The sequence below is a fragment of the Canis lupus genome, chromosome 6, assembly GCF_048164855.1.
Source record: "Canis lupus baileyi chromosome 6, mCanLup2.hap1, whole genome shotgun sequence".
In the NCBI taxonomy this organism is placed as follows: Eukaryota; Metazoa; Chordata; class Mammalia; order Carnivora; family Canidae; genus Canis; species Canis lupus.
In genome coordinates this window covers 50,690,330-50,711,143 of record NC_132843.1, presented here as the reverse complement: position 1 = coordinate 50,711,143, position 20,814 = coordinate 50,690,330, and the positions used below count along the sequence as shown (strand labels likewise).

At 47.9% G+C, this 20,814-nt stretch overlaps 1 protein-coding gene across 5 annotated transcripts in view; it reads right to left on the bottom strand.

Annotated features, from left to right (window-relative positions):
- Positions 1–20,814, bottom strand: part of RCSD1 (RCSD domain containing 1) — a 94,116-nt gene that overhangs the window by 19,596 nt on the left and 53,706 nt on the right. For 2 of the 5 annotated variants that reach the window (XM_072830458.1, XM_072830459.1), the window contains exon 1: positions 5,550–5,657. The exons of the other annotated variants lie outside the window; for them this stretch is intronic. In XM_072830458.1, coding sequence (XP_072686559.1) covers positions 5,550–5,642 — 93 coding nt within the window. In that variant the 5' untranslated portion in view covers positions 5,643–5,657. Of the gene's footprint in view, positions 1–5,549; positions 5,658–20,814 lie in introns of those variants that run through there. 5 annotated transcript variants of the gene reach the window in all.

Genomic DNA, 20,814 nt, shown 5'->3' with positions numbered 1-20,814 from the left:
ACAAGCCCCTTGTTCCTCATTCTTCAAAGACCCAGGCTGAAAAGAGGATATCGCATAGATGGCACAGGAGTCTCCTCCTCTTGGTCAGAAGAGGCTTTCAGAAATGGGGGCTGGCAGATGCCTTGGAAAGCAGGGCTTGTAGTGTATAGAATGGGGTAAGCAAGTGCCCTTTATTGAACTTTTAACCTGTATATGTCCTGTCCTCTCTCCATGAGTGCCTTGGACAAAGAAGTGTGTGGTATATATTTAATTATAAAGAATTAATAAGAAATTATTAATTGATAAATAAAGAAATGAATAAAGAAATAATATGAGGGGCAGGTAGTATGGCCGATGAAAGCTGGACCACCTGGACTCAACCCCTGGGTGGTTCCCTGTCTTATGGGCTCAGTGACCAGGGCAAATGGCTTTACTTCTCTGTGCCTCGACAGGGTAATAGTCGTAAAGCGCTCCTAGGGCGGGTCTGTGGACTGAATGATTTCCGCGTGGGTCCTCGGAAGAGTCGTGCAGCCAGGAGCACTTCTGACCCGCGAAATAGCGAGATTCAAGGATTCACTTAAGAGCTTTAGAAGGCTTGTCATTGCCATCGGCGATCTGGGGATTCAGGTTAGGTACGCGCACGATGCGCTTCTGCGCTGCACGGCGTCCTCACCGAGAGACCTCATTCCTCTCCCACTCTGTCCCTTTGTGCTGGAGGAACCACCTGGAGGGTAGACTTCTCCAAGTTGGCCACAAGCATGCCTGTGCCCCTGCTCTGTCACTGGTCCTCTGCGGCCACCCCTCGAGGTGCCTCCAGGCTGCTGACCTGACCGAGATGCACCCTGGCCACTGTTGGCTCCCACGTGCCCCTGGTCACAGAGACACATGCAGTGAGTCAGTGGGTGCCACCAGTGGCCACCTCCTTCTGCCGAGTTGCATGTGGCCCACGTAACCACCTGGCTTTAGTATTTTTTCAGTGTCCAGTCCTATAGACATTAGACTTTTGGTGTTTGGGACCACAATGATGGCTGCAAACTCCCTCTGCCATGTCCCCTCCGCAAACTGGCTGACCCAAGAAAGTCTCTCTTTATCCCTCCAGGGGGCTTGTGGCCCACAAAGACAAGGCATGCCTCCTTCCAGTTGCAGGCTTGCGCCCCTATAGGCTGCATGCTCACACTCACACATGCATGCGTGAGCAACAAGCTCATGTGCACACACTTCTAGGTCCCTCCTTCTGTGCTCAAAGGTGTCTCCAGCCTTTCTTATTTGGGTGCTCCCTCCAAAGCAAATGTCACTGGTCGTCCTAGACCCACCTGGTTGGACCAGGGGCAGGGCAAGCCCCAACCCTCACTAACTTTTGGTTGTGAAGTTAAGTAAATGGGGCCGAGCTCCACAGAGAAGGCTTTGCTTAGACATGGAAAGGCATGGCTGGGAGCACAGACCTTCAGATCTGCGAACAGGCTGTTCTGGAGGAAAGAACAGTTGGTCTTTACTGTTTCCTGTTATAATTCAAGGTCAAGCCCATTCCAGCCTAAACACCCAATACTGACTTTGCACAAAGATGTGAAAGGATTCATCTCCATTCAGGATGCCAGGGCTACCCATAATGCCGGGGAGGCGTGGGGGCATCTGAGGCCCACTGAGTCGTGCCCTGCTGGGTAGTGCTCACAGGACTCACACCTGTCTGCCTTCCACACCTGCCATGATGGGCGTGGTCACAGGCAAACATCTTGTCCCTCAGGAGCTACTGAGAGGCTTTAGGCACAGTGTGATTAACTGAGCCACTCTTGGCAAAGACGCTGGGCTGATTGGTTTGTCCATCTGTCTAACTTCCTGCCCACATAACAGATCAGTCTCTCTGTCCATGGCTATTTATTGCTCGGGTCCTGCTGACAGCGTACTTTACCTCAGCTTCGAAGGCACCAATCACTGGTGTGCAGGAAGATACATTCCAGATAAAAATAGAGCTGTACAGGAATAAAAAACTCCTCCCTAACTTCCTTGTCTCAAAACTGGGCTTGGCAAGGGGCTCAGAAATGATAGAACTATGAGGCTTCTGGAAGCATTTAGGGCTTAAAAGCTGGGTTGAAGGAAAGATTATGATACATCTGAGTTTGTTTTCCTGGAGCCCAATGAATGACTTTTCTTTAGAATGGCTAAGGACTCCAGAGCTTGTTGAAGCCTGGCAAATCCACTCACCACCGGTCCCTGTCCAGACTCTTCTTCTGTGCTGGCACACAGAAGCCCAGAGAGGGCAAGTAACTTAGCCAGAGTCACACAGGAGAAGCCAAACAGGATAATCTATGAAACACTTTACTCTAACACCTGATAATCCAGCAAGCGGTATCAGGCGAGTAGTATAATTTGTGAAGGTGCTTTGAAAACTGCGAAGTGCTATATATAAAAAGTGAAATTATTCTTAGCCACTGGGTTGCACAGGTACAATGGGAGAAGCATACCCTTGGAGACGGGCAGAAGTCAATGGCCCAGCCTGTTTGAGGCTCTGCCTGGATTTCGCCTTATGATTCTGGCTGGTGCAACTACTAACCTCCACCAGTGGTTCAAAGGCAACTCCTCAGTTCCAGGTTAGAGAGCGACTTCTCTAGCTTTCTCTCTCAGCACTGTGGCTGCTTTGGTAGGGCCATGCTCTTACCCTGACGGAGAAGGACTTCAGTGTCCCTGCCCTAGTTCCAGACTTTTCTGGGACCCCTTCCTGGGATTAAGTGTTCTTTCTCTGTCCCTAAGACATCCATAAGGTATTTAACACAGAGCCAGAACGTTGAACGTCTTGATGGAAGGGTGCTTTCTTGCCCCTGCCCACATCCAACTCAGCCTGCTGGGTCAGGGTTGAACCTGTTCCCAGAGTCACTGACACCCTAACTTACTTACCCTTTAGGACCACACGGGTCACAGGCCCTCCCCAGCCTGCATCTGGACTGAGCCTGAGTCACTGCTTAGACCTCAGCTGGTCCCCTCTTCTCCGGCCAATCTCTAGGTCTTCAATCCTGTTTCTGGACTCATCTCCTTTCATGTCCTGCTTTAGTGGACACTCGTCTTTCCAGATGGCAGGGCTCCACTCCATTTTCCTGGGCCCAGATCTTGCTTACCAAACTCTCCCTGCCACGTTTCAGCCAGGCTCTGCCAGCCAGCTTGTAATCCACTCCTGTGTTCCTGTCTGACTCTGCCTAGGCCAGAAAAAAATCACCTCTGGTGTTTACTTTCCATTTCTATGGGACTTTCTTCTGAGAACTGAGGAGGCCTGTGTCTGGACAGCACGGAACTTCCCCCAAGCTGTTGCCATGTTGAGTAAATACAATTTGCATGCTGCCAACCATTCACATAGTGGAACCTTTGTGTACAGGCCTGAATTGGGCTCTACCTACCTCCCTGGCTCTGCCCTTGTTTCTCCATCCTCCTCCTTGGTCCAAGGTCTAAGTATCTGACACTGTCTGGGTCCTGGATTAGGGAAACAAGGCACCGAGAGAGGCCTTTCCATCTACAGCTTGGGAGGAGAAGCAATGAGAAGACTCAGCCCCAGGGGCTGAGGAACCCTTGCTTTTGGCTAAAAGGGAGGTTCTCTTGCTCACCAGAAACAGACTAGAAACCAGAGCTTTGAAAGTATGTGGTATGCTTGCTTCTTTGCTCTTCTAGAATGATGGATTTTAACAGTCATTTAGAGAGAGTCACACTCTGCCAACATGATCATACTTCAACTGTCACTTCAAAAGGGTCAACCGACTGTCTCTTTGGGATGCCACAATGGTTCCAGAGTCTTCCTTTACACTCTTACCTTTTCCCTGACTCTTCATTTCATCCCAATGTCCATGTAATGGGATGATGCGAATGGCATTGGACCGGGAACCATATAGGCCCATTTGACCTACCTACATTCTTAGAACCTCTGCTATGTGGGAAGCACTGTCCTCATAGCACTTCATATACTTTCTGTAACTCTCACGATACTTCTTTCAGAAGAAGAAACTACCCCAGGTTGCTGAATAACTTGTTATTCAAGTTAAAAGTGTCCACATCAGAGTTATGTAGATGCCAAAGCCCTAGCTCTTTCCAGACCAATATGCAAATTACTCTAGACCATTGATATCTTATTCTGGCGTCAATAAACATTTGCTGTCCTGGGGTATAACAGTAAACAACACAGAGTTATTACTCTTAAGTGTTGTCTTCCAGTGAGGGAAACAAGCAACAAACATATACAGAAGTGAATAAGATGACTCGTTAAATGCTAGGCGAGAGATAAAATAGGGCATTTTATCTCTGGGGATGTGGGAAGATGTTTATGAGGAGGGGTCATTTGAGATAAATCCTGGCTGGGGAAAAGGTGGGAAGAAAACTCCTGAGCAGACAGCACAAACAGACTGAGGGCCAGAGTGACAAGCATGGCAAAGACACACTGTATACATGAGACGAGGGGAAAGTAAGGATGAGAGGCAGCCTGGGGCCCACCATGTGGGCAGCAACCTGTATTTTATTCTGAGTTAACAGAATGCCATTCAGAGGGTTTCAGGGAAGGGTGTGACCCAGGTCACACGTAAGAGGCTCTCTGTGGAGGATGGATGGGAGTGGAAGCCCAGAGTCCAGGAGGGAGCCTCTGGTGGTGGTAACGGTGGAATGTCCAGGCTTGTGGCTGGCAGGGAGTCAGCAGGGGGTGTCTGGGCAGGGCAGTGAAGAATTATTGATGCACTGGGTCTGGGGAGCAAGAGAAGAGAGCAGTCTGAAAGTTTGATTTGGACAACAGGATGCAGAAATACTTTTCCTGAGTTGAGGAAGGATTGCTGTGGAGAGTGATATGAGTGTGGTTAGGTGGGGGATGAATAACTCTTTCCTGATCCTGAAAGTCTGAAACATCGATAGACATCCAGGTGGAGATGCAGTGGAGGTAGCTGAATGGATACCCAGGTCTGGGAGCTCAGAGGAGGCATCCACGCTGGACACAAAACTGGAAAGTCACTAGTTAGAGCTGCTGTTTGCAGTTGCAGGACTAGATAAAATCATAGGATACACAGAAGAGGGAAAAGAAGGGGTCCACAGACTGAACCCAGGGCCACCTCCTTATCAGCACAGAGCTAGCTTTTATTCACAAAGGAGAGGGAGCTGCTCCTGTTACTGCAAGGCCAGCCTCACAGACATTTTCTTGCAGATGGGATGACTTGGGGCCAGATCTCTGTGGCTTAGGTGACAGAGGGCAAGAAATCCTGGAATGTCACCAGACAGGAGAAACATCACCACTGTCATCTGTGCTGTTGAGTCCCTTTATCATTTCCTGAACATGTAGAGCCACACGGGAATGCCCTGGGATGACAGTGTGGCCCTTGGTGAGCAAACGGCCTTTTGGAGGTGATGGGAATGGAGAGGGGGTCCAGCAACAAGATAAGGCAGAGCAATAGAAATGGTGTATTTGAACACTGAGCAGATATCTCATGCCAGTCCAAAAAAGTCCCAAATATCCCCTACCTGCCCATTTGTAGGCTTTAAGGATCTGAAAATTGCAGATCCTTGGCCTCTGAGACTCTCTCTCCGGGGGAAACCCAGGGCATGAAAAGCCCACAGACCTCTGATCCGGGGAGTGTGTCCCTCCTGAGGACCTTTAGGGCTTCCGACTTCCTCCCAGGATGTGGTGCTGCAGCCCAGCTGCGTGGACACATGTTAGCAGCCCTCGGCCGGTGGGTCAATACTGACTGCCTCAGTGGTCTTAGAATCAGTGTAGCCCACAGCCTTGGATGCCTGGTGGGGTCAGCAGAGTTAGCAGCAGCGGTACAGGCTGGGTTAGGGTCCAGGTGCATTCCCAGGAAACAGCAAAGACAACAGAGAAGTGGAAGAGAGATGTTTATCCTGAGTGTCATTAGAGTGATGGGATGTTATAAGTGTAATTTGGGAGGCAAGGAATGCTAAAATCTCTATCAAACCAGTTAGCTACTGGACAAGCATAAGGAAGACACATTTATTTTGGGTCTGGTGGAGCTGGGGATGCACAGGGACAATTTGATAGAAGTGCAAAGAGCAACTAATTCAGAGTCAGATCTGAGGTCTAGTCTTGGCTCTAACATGTACTGGGCGGGGATCTTGCTGACTCTTGGTTTCCTCATTTGCAACATCCATCAGCCTTGTTCCAACCCAGTGTGCAACGCATGCCTGGTCTCCTGGAGGCTGTGCTATCATTCTCCCACAGACACCAAGAAGGGGCTAGAATCCCCCAGAGTCCCCATAAGATTCAGAATTAGCCCTGTCTATCCCAGGAGGCATGCACAGCTGATGATGTTATTATGCTCTATGTGAGGCAGTAGAGCACAGAGCTCAGGCTTTTGAGCCAGACTGCTTGGGTTTAAGTCCTGGTTCTGCCTTCACTAGTTCTGTGGCCTTGGACAGGTTACCTAGCTTTTTGTGCCTCAGTTTCTATCTGTAAAATGGGGATGATGATGGTAGCACCTATGATAAATGGTCATTGGAGGGATTTAATGAGTTCATGCATGTAAAATACTTAGAATGGGGCATAGCATGAAGTCAACATTCCAGAATTGTTAACTATTACTAAATGCTGGCTATGGGGCTCATGGCTCCCCTGAATATGCCAAGGGATGTCCAAGGTCTCATCCAGTCTACTCTTGCTCTGCCATTTCCTTTGGGTCACAGAGGCCTCAAGGGGAACCCCAGACGACGAAGGTGTGCTCCCTCTGTTTCCTGCCACCCTTAGTTCAGGAGTGAGCTATCTTGACTCAGCTATTTTTGTTGGCTGTCTTTTTACCAAGGCAGATTCTCAACAGACACTCCATCCCTGAGTGTTCAAGCCATCTTTGAGAGACTGATGTGCACAGTAACGAGCGATTAAAAACAATAAACAAAGCTGTTATTTTTATGGTTTTCATGATCATAACATAGGTCATGAATACATACACATCCCAGCTGTCCAAAGCCCTGTGTCAAATCAAAAGAGTTGGATCAAAATATCACGTACATGGCCACTGACTGATGAATGGAGAAACAAATGTAACATATCCATGTATTGGACTATTACTCCGCCATAAAAAGGAAGGAAGTATTGCTCATCCTACAATGTGGATGAACCTTGAAGACATGATGCTTGCTCGGTTAGAGAAGCCAGTCATTGAAGACCACATACTGCATGATTCCATTTACCTGAAATGTCCAGAATAAGCAAATCTAAAGACAGAGAAGACCGTAAATTCCTAGTAGTAGTGGATTACTCTGTCATAGATTACCACAGAGAGTGGTGGCTGTGCAGGGCTGGAGAGGGTTAAAGATAAGGAGGTGGGGTGACTGTTAAGGGGTATGGGGTATCTTTTTTGGTGAGGTGACAAAAATGTCATAAAATTGACCATAGTGATGGTTGCACAACTCTGTGAGTATATGAAAAACCATCAAGTGTTACCCTTTAAATGGGTGAATTGTATGGTATGTAATTTCTCTCTCAATAGGGCTTGTTAGCTTGGGAGTGGGAGAGGCCAATGGAGAGAAACCACCTCTGTTTCTATGTTCCTGACTTCCCTTCCTTCCTGTTCAGCATCCTCCACCTATAGGCTCCGGCTTTCCCAGGCTCCCAGCATGCCTTGCAGCTGCAGATCCATACAAGAAGTCTTCCAACTTGCTGCTGGAGGGGCCGATTATGCAATCAGGTACCTTATAGGTTTGTGAAGAGGACAGAAGAGTTTGATGTCAAGCACCCAGTGAGGGCCTGTCACTAAGGAGGCACTCGGTTCATGGTTGTTCACTTCTTTATTCACTCAGTGCCTATTTATTGAACATCTATCATGTGCCCAACACTGGCTAAGTGTGGGGACATAAAGCTGCAAGTTCACAGTCCTGGAGCTTAAGGAGCTGCTTGTCTAGCTGAAAGACAGAATAATAATAATCAGGGAAACTTCATGGGGGAAGTGATGCTTAAGCAGTCTTGAAGGGTAAATAACAGTGTGGCAGGAGGGAAGGAGGGAGTCGGGGGAGAGGGAAGAGGCCATGCCAGGCACAGGGGACTGACTGGCAGGTGCAAAGTGTCCAAGTGTGGAAGACTAGTAAGTCTCTGGGGAACTTTAATTGGTTCAAGCTGGTCTAAATGGAAAGGGGATGGAAGAGACATAGAGAAGTAGAAAGATGTTGCTTGTCCAGGATGAGGCATATTCAAGTTTTAATTCAGGCTCTAGCACTTATTTCTTAGCTGTATGGGTGACCTTGGGCAAACTTGAGGTCTCTGAGTCTCATTAACTGGAAAATCAGGTTGATAATCCCTGTCTCATTGTGTTGTGATGGGGAAGATAGGAGATGAGAGTGGCCTTCGTAGCCAACATTTGCTGTGACTGTCCTCTGTGCTAGACGCACATCTCCTGGGACATGCACAAGAAAGCCATGGTGATGCAGCTGGACTCCAGAATGTGGACATTATTCCCCAGGCTAGGGTGAGCTAATAAAACATTGTGATGGGGGTTGGAGGCTATAGGATTTGCTGTGTAGGAGGATCACTCTGGGAGCAGATGGTACAATAACATATATTTCCACCCATTCTGCAGTCGCTGGGCGACTAGAAGGATCTGTTGCTGCTCTTTGAAGGTGGTGCTGTTGAAAAGGGACATGTGTCTCCATCATCATCATCATCTTCCTTTTGTCCTTCTTTTCTTCTTTCTTTTATAAGATATTTAAAAATCTATTTATTTATGAGAGACATACACAGAGAGAGAGGCAGAGACACAGGCAGAGGGAGAAGCAGGCTCCATGCAGGGAGCCCGATGTGGGACCCAATCCCAGGACTCCAGGATCATGTCCTGGGCCAAAGGTAGGCGTTCAGCTACTGAGCCACCCAGGCATCCCTTTTCTTCTCTTTCTGAGTATTGCTTGCTATCACCTCATACAGGGAGCTCTCAGAGGCTTGCTGGTAAGGACGCTAGGTAGGTCCTGCGCATAGCCTTGGATCTGCCCCTTTCTTGTGTGATTTTGGTTAAGTCAGATGAGCTCCTGAAGCCTTGGCCTCCTTATCTGTACGTTGGGAATGAGGCCAGCCTCACCTTCCTCATGGGATAGTTGGGAAGCCCTATGGACATGAGGATGGATGCACACTAGACGAGAGGAGACAAGAGATGGCCACCATGGGTACTGTCTGCACCCGAGTTTATGGGCTACTGGGGAACAGGGACAGTTCAAATGTATTTAAAGTATGATAAATCTGCATGGTGGGCAGATTAATGGCCCCCAAAGATGTCCACATCCTCGTCCCTGGAACCTGTGAATATGGTAGGTTCCATGGCGAAGGGGAAGGAAGGTAGCAGATTGGATTGAGGTCACTAATCAGCTGCCCTTAAAACAGGGAGAGTGTCCTGCATTAGTTGGGTGGTCTCATGCCATCAGGGTTCCTGGTGTGGCAGACTAGGGTGGAAGGGGAGAGAGAGTCTGGGAGGGTAAGGCTGTGGGGAGGGCCTGACCCATTGACCCATCAACCCATCACCGTGGGCCCTGAAGATTGGGGTGCATAGGGGTGGCACAGCGAAGCCAGGCAGGCAGCCCCAGAGCTGGCAAAGGTGAGAAAATGATTTCCCCCCCTAGAGCCTCCAGAGGAAATACAGCCCTGCCAACCTCTTGATTTTAGTGCAATGAAGCCCATTTCAAACTTGTGACCACCAGAACTGCAAGGTGATAGACTTACATCGTTTAGGCTACAGTTTGTTACACTGGCCATGGGAAAAGAATGCGGTGAGCCAGCAAGTGCTTGCGGAGCACCCACTCACTGCATGCTCTGAGCTGTGGGAACAGGGTGGTGAAGACAAAGTGCCTGCTCTCACTGCTCTCACTGGAACCCACATTTGGTGGGGAGGGACAAATGAACAAGTGAATGTATCATACAAGAGTGGTGCTAAGGGTCTGGAGGGTTTGCCTGAGACGGGGGGTGCTGGGCACTGCTTGTGTGCATGTGGTCACAGGAGACCTCCCTGAGGAGGAGAGGGAGGGCCAGGGGAAGAAGAGAATGGGGAAGAGGTGACATTGAGTTGAGGATGCTATGATTGGAGAAGGATAGGGCACCAACCTGGCCAGAGGTGTCTGGGAAGGCTTCTAGGAGGAAGTACCAACCTGGCCAAGTTTGAGGGATGAGCACGGCTGGGCCCCTCTCCCTTCAAGGGAGCAGTATATGTGGAGGCTGTGAGGCCAGGGGCACTCAGGAAGCACAAGAAGCCCCTAAGCCTGGTGTAGGGCTTGAGGTGTGAGGGGTGAGAGGAGGCTGGAGTGAAAATAGTGGCCAAAATGGAAAGGGCCCTCTAAGCTGGGACCCTCCTCTAAGGGCCATGCAAAGTCATCAGAGGGTTTTAAGCAAAACCATTGAATTTATTTTGATGTTCCTTCTGGCTAAGAAATGGATGGGCTGGGTACAGGGAGCCCAATTTGGAGGTTGTTGCCATTGTGATAAAAGGTGGACAGGAAGCACATGGACAGCCCACTGCTGCCCATAGAAGTGGATCCTGGCCCTGAAAAGCACTTTCACTAGGCCAAGCCTTTTGCTGGGTCTGGATCTGCCAGGGAGCCAGGAGGTGCATTTGGGAAGAGTAAATGCAGAGGGCTGGGAAGGGGGCTGAGAGCCCAGGCAATGTTGAGGGTCGACAACGTCTGGGGGCAGTGGCCAGGATGAAAGAAAGTCTGATGATAGGGGGCCGAAAAGTCTTAAAGATCAGGAGTCTGCAGTCACTAGTTTACAGTGTAGGATGTTTAGTGTTATCGGGGCCCTCCCGTTAACTGCAGCCTCTAGTAAAGGATATACTGTAAGCAGCAGCCTTTATTTGTGGGTGCTTTCTTAAGGGGTAGGGTGAGAATCAAAACTGTGTACAGCCCACCTTTTGTGGGTAAAGGAATAGCCTCAAGATGCAGAGTCTGTGGATTCACCCACTCAGAAGATCTAAATGAGTCTCTAGCACACAGCAGGGGGCTGCAGGGGGTCATGGATGAACGGACTGATGGGGGATCTCTTTATTTTTTTATTTTTTATTTTATTTTTTGATGGGGGATCTCTTAGGGCTATTGGCCTTGTAGGGGAGTGAGGACAAGGATTTTTCAGAGGCAGAGAACAGGGCTCAAAGGTAACGGTGAGCAAGATGTCCTTTTGGGAATTAGTGGCTGCTTAAGTAAGGATGGCTTTATAGCTATAGGGCAGGAGCCAGCATTCTGCTGATCTCAGGAGTCCGCCCAACTAAGGTGGATGGTGGCTGAACTGGGAAGGGACCATGGGGACAGGAGTGAAAAGCAATTTAGGAGAAAGGAGAAACCAGGATAGGTGACTGACCAGGTGGCGCCAGGAGGAGTCAGATTCCTGTCCAGATCTCTGGCTGCTGGTGGACAGGGGTGCTCTTTCCAGAAAGGGGAGCCTGGGGAGGAAGGGAGCCGGGGGCAGGGTGCGAGAGGCAGCAATGGCCTGGGAGGGAGAGCCCCCCCCCCCAGAAGGCCAGAGGACAGCCTCTGCCCCAAGTGCCCGCCAGGGGTTTCTGGAGTCATACAGACCCTTGGTTTGCAACTTGGCTCCTGCCACAAGGTGAAGGCAAGCAAAGATTGCAAAGAGTCAGAGAAGGTGCCGGGGTGAGGAAGAGGCTCTAGACTGGGCTTTCTACACCACTGTCACCTCTCCCCGCCCTCCTACCCCCAGCGGGGCAGAGGGGCAGAGTGAACCCAGCCTCTTCTGTCAGGCAGCTTCTGAACGGCTGGGCCTTTGCTTGTTTTTAGTTTTTCTTTGCAGGGCAAACGGGACAGTGTGGAAGAAGTGACTCTGCATAGCTGGCAGGGATGATTTAGGGGGATTTCTCCGTCTGAGGCCGACAAATCAATCTACAATCCGTGGCTCTAGGAAGCAAGTTCAGAAGTGCCCTGTCCTGTGCTCCTCTTGCCCTGGTTAGTCACATAGTAAAGCTGACTTCACTGAGAGCCCCTCTAAGCCTGAGGGTGGGTTGGGCCCAGGGAGACCCCTGCGGTAGCTGCAGCCACCTGGAGGCTCGCATGAGTGCCTAATTAGGAGCCATTTCTGCTTCTCAAGGGAGAGTAACAGTGTATGTGAGTGTCCTGGGGTCTAGGACATTTGTCCTTCAGGCCGAAGCAGAAAGCCGAGACATACCTTCTAAGATTAGAACAAGTCACCCAAGGACCCGGGCCTGCCTCCCAGTCAGCTGCAGCCTCTCCTATTACAGCAGCTCCCCTGTCCTCCCCTCCTCCCCCCAAGTCTGAAGCTGGACTCACAGCAGGGAGCCCCTCTGGCTGCTCTGTGGTTTGGGCCACCATGGGCAGGGCACCTTGCTGGGCCCTCTGCTCCCTCCTGTTGTTTGACCACATCTAGGAATCATTCATTCTCCCATCCATTCTTCCTGTACTCCAGGCCCTGCACCGGAATATAACAATGAACCAGAGGACACTGCTCCTTTCATAATGGAAGTTAGTGATGGAGCCATACACTCAACCACCACCATCATTTTTCCCTGGGGTTAATTGTTCTTTAGGGCAGAAAATGATACAGAGGGAAAGGTTGGGGGGAGATAAGTAGAAGGGATGCAAGCAAGGTATGTGTGTGGTAGGGAGGGCAGGAAGTAGCCAGGAGCATTCCAAGTAGAGTTGATACAAAGGCCAAGAAACCAGAAGAACAGGTGTTTGAGGAAATGAAAGGAGGCTGGACTCAGAGAGTTGATCCAATACCTACAGTTTTGCAAGGTCATCTCTTCCTGCTGTGACCTCTGAGCACAGGGATCATGTATTATTCATGTCCCCACCCCCAGCCCATTGCCTGGCCCATAGTAAGTACTCAATACATGTCAGTAAATGAATGAAGGAAAAAATGAAGGATGCTGCAGGACTAGCCAACACCCCCGGGCTGACATTGTGAAAGCTTGATAAATATAGATCAGGACCTTGAAGTGAAAATGGAAACAAAGGGTCAGCCAGGGTTGGCTGGGCGCACCCCACTTGAGTATTTTCATGAAGGCTCATTGACTCATCCAAGGTTGCTGGAATACGAACTAGAGGGCAGAGAATGAGATCTTCCTTGCTGAATCTAATGCTTAGCAATCTAAGCCTCCAGTCTCTACTTGGAGCTAGGCAATCCATCATAATTTCATGTTCCCATCCCTGGGTATCTGTCGTCTCCAGTTTTAACAACCCAGTGTATACTAAAACATGACATCTAAAATGTGTCTATTTCTGTAGCAAGAGTGATCAATCTTTGTGTAGGCTGTTGATATTTTCAGATACATTTCATCAAGGAGCAAACTAAGGCAAAGGGAGGCATGAGTCCCATGTCAACGTAGAATGATATCTGCCCCAGTGGATCTGAAAACCATAGCCTTGGGCTGATCTCTGTAGCTTTCCCCCACGCCTCTGCTGCCTGGGCTGCTCTAGAAGAAGTCCACAATCCCTGGTGTATCAAAGAGGCATCATGCATGGGCCAGCCAGGTTCTACCTGCCCTAGTAGCCTGTTCAGCTGGGATGAGGCCCAAGGGGTCCTGAAGCTGTTATTTAATTATTGCTCCCATGTCCTCTTGCCACATCCTTCAAAGAAGAGAAAAGAAAAATCACCTAGCTGAATGGAGTTGCTTCGCTTGAAAGGTCTGTTGGATTTTATAGAGCAAAACTGCTGGCCTCCTTGGCATGAAAAGGGGAGACTGGGAAGGATAGGGAGTTTGGCCTTCAGCCTGCAAAGGCTTGGGATGGCTAGACCTCCCTTTTTCCTCTGCCCTTCGCTCCAGCTGCTCCCTTTGGGCCTGAGGCTGATTCACAGTGGGATTGTCCCTCCAGGTGCTACCTGAGCGCGCTCCAGGGCAGCAGTCCCACCTGAGTCCAGACCTGCGTGAAGTGACTGCAGTGCTGCTCGGGTCCCCAATGTACCCAGCATGGTCGACACTCTGAGTGATCTATCCGCACCTCTACCATTGCTCACATGTCTCTCCTTGGAAACTGGTTTTTAATTAGTAATAGTAACCTTTTGCCATGTATTTTCTCAACGGTAATAAACCAGCTCATTTGTTGAATGTTTATCATGCCAGGTGCTATGTTAAGATTGTCTCTTACAATTTTCACAACAGCCCTGGGACATGGATTTCCTAATCACCTCCAATTTGCTGATGAGAACACAGAGAGCGCAAATAATGGGATCCAATATTGCACAGCTACTCATGGCAGGCTTAGCCTCCACATGTAGATGGTCTACTAAAGCCTGTGTTCCTTTTTTTTTTTTTTAAATTTTTTATTTATTTATGATAGTCACAGAGAGAGAGAGAGAGAGAGAGGCAGAGACATAGGCAGAGGGAGAAGCAGGCTCCATGCACTGGGAGCCCGACATGGGATTCGATCCCGGGTCTCCAGGATCACGCCCTGGGCCAAAGGCAGGTGCTAAACCGCTGCGCCACCCAGGGATCCCCAAGCCTGTGTTCCTAATCACAATACCATGTTGCCTCCAACAGAAAAGTAAAAAAAAAAAAAAGAAAAAAGAGAAAAGAAAAAAAAGAAAAAAGAGAAAAGAAAAAATATTTGGAAGTTCACGTTTTGGGATTAAAAAGGACTCATCAAACATTACTCTTGTAATAATAAGATAAACAACCCAGTTAAAAAAAATGGGCAAAGGATTAGAGCAGACACTTCACCAGAAAAGATATATGAATGGTTAATTAGCACATTAGTGATTAAGTAAACACAAATTAGAACTGTGAAGATAACACTACATACCCACAAGATGGCCAAGATACAACAAACTGACATTACGAGATGTTGGTAAGGCTACAGAGCAATTGGAAGGCTCATACCATTGGTGAGAATGCTAAATGGCATAACCACTTAGAAAAATATTTTGGCAGCTTCTCGTCGAGTTAAACGTACACTAACTGAACAACCTAACAATCCCACTCTTACGTATTTGCCCAAGAGAAAGGAAAACCTATGTCCACATAAAAACTCATATGTAGGGCAGCCCGGGTGGCTCAGCGGTTTAGCTCTGCCTTCATCCCAGGGCGTGATCCTAGAGACCCCGGATCGAGTCCCACGTTGGGGTCCCTGCACAGAACCTGCTTCTCCCTCCGCTTGTGTCTCTGCCTCTCTCTCTCTCTCTCTCTCATGAATGAATAAAATAAAATCTTAAAAAAACACCTCATATGTAAATATAGCAGTTTTATTATAAATAGCCCAGATCTAGAAACAACCTAAATGTCCATCAATCAGTGAGTGGGTAAACAAACACATTGCATGTCATATCACAGAATACTACTCAACCACAAAGGAATGAACTAGTGATACACACAAGGGCATAGATGAGTCTTGAAAGCAGTATGCCAAGTGAAAGAAGCCAGACACAAAACACTACCAGTATGATTCCATTTACATAACATTTTTAAAACACAAAGCAAAAAATAAAATAAAATAAAATAAATAAATAAATAAAAACACAAAGCATAATGACTGAGGGCAGATCACTGATCATCTAGGACCAAGGGTAGGGACAGGGGATTAACTGCAAAGAGTACAAGGGAACTTTTGAGGCTATGGAAATGTTCTATCCCTTGATTGTGATCTATATCTTGTGGTGGTGGGAGGCACCTGGGTGGCTCAGTAGTTGAGTGTCTTTGGCTCAGGTCATCATCATGGGGTCCTGGGATCGAGTTCCACATCAGGTTCTCCACAGGGAGCCTGCTTCTCTTTCTGCCTATGTCTCTGCCTCTCTCTCAGTCTCTCATGAATAAATAAATAAAAATCTAAAAAATAAAAAACTATATACCTTGTCCTGGTGGTTGCCTGACTGTATATAGTTTGTCAACACATCACATTGTACACTTAAAATAGGTGAATTTTATTGTGCATAAATTTTACCTTATGAATGTGATAAGCATTTAAAACATTTTTTAAAAGTACTCGTCAAATTAAAAATTTATTCATTTTGGGACACTTGGGCAGCTCAGAGGTTGAGCGTCTACTTTCTGCTCAAGGTGTGATCCCAGGATCCAGGATTGAGTCCTGTATTGGGCTCCTTGCAGGAAGCCTGCTTCTCCCTCTCCCTGTGTCTCTGCCTCTCTCTCTCTCTCTCTCTCTCTCTGTGTCTCTCACGAATAAATAAAAATCTTAAAAATAAATAAAATAAAAATTTATTTTATTTTATTTTAAAGATTTTATTTATTTATTCATGGGAGACACACGGAGAGAGAGAGAGGTAGAGACACAGGCAGAGGAGAAGCAGGCTCCATTCAGGGAGCCGAGCCCCATGTGGGACTCCATCCTAGGTCTCCAGGGTCATGCTCTGGGCCGAAGGTGGCGCTAAATCGCTGAACAACCTACGCTGCCCCAAATTTATTTATTTTAAATATTTATTTAATTTATTCATCAGAGACATAGAAAGAGAGAAGCAGAAACATAGACAGAGGGAGAAGTAGGCTCCCAAAGGGGAGCCTGATGCGGAACTCGATCCTGGATCCCGGATCACGCCCTGAGCCAAAGGCAGATGCTCAACCACTGAGCCACCCAGGTGTCCCCAAATTAAAAATTTTAAAGGGAGTGAGTTGCATTTTATCTGTATCAGTTTGCCTTTCATTTGTGCTGCAGCTCGGAGACCCAGATTAGCCCAGGATGCCAGTCCCATGGGCCCAATGGCATTGGCCAGAAGGCGCCATGCTGCTGGAGGTTGGCAGCCCCTGGCAGCCTCTAGGAGGGGTCACACTCAGCCACTCCTGCCAGCTCAGCACAGCTGCCAGCACTTGTGAAGGAAGAATGGTGAAGAAAGCACAGAATCTGAAGTGCCAAGATTTTACTATTCATGGGTGGTGGGAATCTCAGGCAATCGACTTACTTGCTTAGAGTCTCATCTGTAAAATGCGAATAATAACAGTCCCTACAGGTCATGGGGATGCTAAGAGCTAGTGCTTGATTAGACAGTTTGGGTTCAAATCCAAACCCTGCCTCTTACTAGAAGTGTGATCTTAGGCAAGTCACTTAACTTTGCTGAGCCTCAGTTTCCCTGCTTGTAAAATAAGGCTTATCTCATCAATTACAGTATATTATTTGGGTTATAAAACTCAAAGGAGATAATGGCCATAATGCCTGGCACATAATAAGCTTTCCCTCACACTGTTGTCACCTAAGATACTGATTGCCACACGCTAGGTGCTAGCTGGAACATGGACTCCCTTGCGCTCCTTGCAGGGATGCCGGGTTGTTGCCAGTTGGTGTTTAAGAACGCAAGGGCTAGGCAGGGATCTGCTGCTGCCAAGTCATTTTCATTCTCACCCTGGAGAACAAGTTGGCAGACCAGGTAGGTTGGCACTGCATCTTAGTGTCAGGGGAATTTACAAACAGGAATCTTCTGAATCACGCAAAAGAGCAGACTGGCTAACTCGAGTGTGATTCTGGACTCCAGCCACAAATAGTGTCACTCACAGCAGGGCCATTCATGGGCTGGGGTCATGTGGATGTCTTGGGGATGCGGAGTGGGTTAATGGGGACAGGACCAGCCACCAGAGGGAAGCCTGCTTCAGGCCTGTAGGTGGGGAGGGGTCTTGCCTTTTACCCAGGACCCTGCACCATGAAGGGGCCGTAATAGGGAAGCCCCGTAGCCAGAGGGTGAGGGTTGTGTCTGCCCCTGCAGGTCCAAGTCTGACCAGGACAATTTATCAAGTGGGAGCAGGTGCCCTCTGTGGTTACTGTGGCTCAATGGCTTGAGCAGCTCTCTAGGGACCATGCTTGGGTCCAAATGGTGCAGGGATTAAGAATAAGGGGTTAAGTTTCTGGGAAGACATGTTCGGTCCTGCAGAAGGGAATATCCAGATGAGTTATTTCAAGAACTGAGCAGCCTGGAGGCGGGAGGCCACTGACCCCGCAGTCAGGGTAGCTGTGTGAACTCCCCGCCCCTCCCTGCCCTTCTGTTTCCTCATCAGTGAAATGAGAGGCTCGCTAAGGCCTCTGGAGCTAGCTGGATCTTTCTCTTTTCCCATTAACACCACTCTGAAGAAAACTGGGAATGCTTAGATCATCTTTCTTATGTAGATAAAAATGGAGGCAGACAGCCTAAGTTCAGGCAGAATGGGAGCAAACTGGAGATGCAGTGGTCCGCCTGGGACACCCTCCCAGACAGCTCTCCTCCTCCTTTCTTCAGAGAAGAGTCTAAGAGTGGAGCCCTCTCCCATTCTCAATCTGGGAATCAAATGGGTAATGTGATATGATCTCTTCATTCCAAATTAGCAAACTGGGGTCAGTAATTCTGTTGGAAAGAAGAGTCTCAGAAAAGCAAGATGGCATGGCTCAAATAGTCTAGGAAGCAGTTAGCACTTAAAGAGAAAGTGGGTCAAAACTCAGGAATAAAGAACAACTGATACCCCAGATGGAGGGGGTATGGTTAGGAGGCTGAGGGATGCATGACCTTAGTGTGGGTGGGGGGTGGGGATAGGGGAAGTAAACGAATACAGAGATCTCAATCTCTACCCTGTGCAGCTGCCCAGCTGGGCAAAGAATAATCCTCACTCTGATTTTCTTTTAAAGTCTGTGTTTTGGGGAACTCCTACAAACAAGTGACTGCAAGTTTACTTTTCTTTCATTCAGGATCCCTTGGCAGGTCATCTTCTTGCTACCTGCTACACCTAGGGGACAGGTTTGCACCCTGGCCATCTGGAGAGCCTCGCAGTTCCGAAGCAGGAAGGGCGGAGGCAGGAACCAGGGCCCTGAGAATTCATGGGTCTTCAGGGAAGCCCTAGGGGTCACACAGACCCCCTGCATGGGAAGGAGGATGGATCTTCCTTTCCACAGGGTACTTGGCCCCTAGGTTCTGAGCAGAAGTTCCTCACAGGAAACCCAAGAAAGGTCCTTCCAGTAGTGAGCACACAAATATATGGATCCCAGCCAAAGAAGCAATGAGTATGGGGCCTAAGACACAAATAAACCAACCTCCTCCTGCTAGCCTCTTCTCTGCATCTGTTCCATCCTCCACCGCCTGCACACAAGAAGTTTCTCTTTAGACACCAGCCAATCTGCTCCTCACCTAGGTAGGTGTCTGGGCAGATGACTCACAGGATGATTTGGTTTTTCTTATTGACAATGGAGCTGTGGACACCCCAGGCAATACTTAATCCCATCACTCCAGGACTCCCACACACACCTGCTAACTGCTTCCAGGGAGCCCAGGAGGGCTGTTGCTATGGCTTTTCCAAGAGAGGTGGCTCCACTCTCAGTGGCTTCCAGGCCCCTTCACACATAGAGGATCTGGGATTGCCAAAGGACCTTCTTAATGCCTGCAGAAAGTAGAGAGGAAGTGCTGTGCTGGTCACATCCATTTCAGGGTCAACACGGTGCTGGTAATGAGGTCAGACTGGTCCAGCCAGTCTGCTCTCCAAGCACAGGCTAGGGGGATGCAGTGTGAGGGCCCAGAGTCCCAGGTACAGTCTACTTCCAGATCTGCCCAGATGTCAGCAGGGACCTGTCTCTTCTAGATTTCATTTCCTGTAAAACAAGGAGACTTGCTACACAGCATGATTATGAAGATTAAATAAAATGTGTGTGCAAAGTGTCTTATAGGCCAATGGTTATTGTTCCTGATTTCCACCAATTTTACTTAATATTGCCAAAAACTGGCCCTTTTTAGGGTTAGAGCTTGCTTGGTAGTCAAGACATTTAAGTTAAGCAGGGACTTCCTAGGTTCATCACTGCAGGTATTTTAAAGCCAAGTGAGATTTAAGAAGATTTAATATCCCCAAAGAAGTTGTGGCTAAGCCTCATTTTAGTGAAGGTGAGAGAAAGTGCCTGAAAAATAAAATGCAATCAGATGGCCACAGATACTTGAAAAGATGCTCGACATCACTATCAAGGAAATGCAAATTATTATTATTTTTTTAAAAGATTATTTATTTATTTATTCATAGAGACACACACACACACACACAGAGAGAGAGAGAGGGAGAGAGGCAGAGACACAGGCAGAGGGAGAAGCAGGCTCCATACAGGGAGCCTGACGTGGGACTCGATGCCAGGTCTCCAGGATCACACCCTAGGTTGCAGGCAGCGCTAAACTGCTGCGCCACCGGGGCTGCCCAAGGAAATGCAAATTAAAACTATAATAAGATAGCACCTTACATCTGTCAGAATGGCTAAAATAAAAAATACAACAACAAATGTTGACAAGGATGTGAAGAAAAAGGAACTCTCTTGCACTGCTGGTGGGAATGCAAACTGGTGCAGCCATTGTGGAAGACAGCATGGAGGGTCCTCAAAAAATTAAAAATAGAATTATATATGATCCAATAATTCCACTGCTGGGTATTTATCCAAAGAAAACAAAAACCAAAATTTGAGGGCAGCCCCGGGACTCAGTGGTTTAGTGTTGCCTTTGGTCCAGGGCGTGATCCTGGAGACTTGGCATTGAGTTCCACATTGGGTTCTCTGCATGGAGCCTGCTTCTCCCTCTGCCTCTCTCTCTGTGTGTGTCTCTCATTAATAAATAAATAAAATCGTTCAAAAAATATTTAAAAACCCCGCTAATTTGAAAAGATATATGTGCCCTTATGTTTATTGCAGCATTATTTACAATAGACAAATTACAGAAACGATGCAAATGTCCATCCATAGATGAATGGATAAAGAAGATGTAATATATATTATATATATGTATATAACGAAATATTATGCAGCTATAAAAAAGAATGAGCTCTTGCCATTTGCAACACAATGGATGGATCTAGAGAGTATTAGGGTAAGTAAGTCAGACAGGAGGATGAACGCCATATGATTTCATTCATATGTGGAATTTAAGAAACAAAATAAATGAACAAAGGAAAAAAGAGATGAACAACAACAACAAAAAAACCAGACTTCTTAACTAAAGACAACACGCTAGTGGTC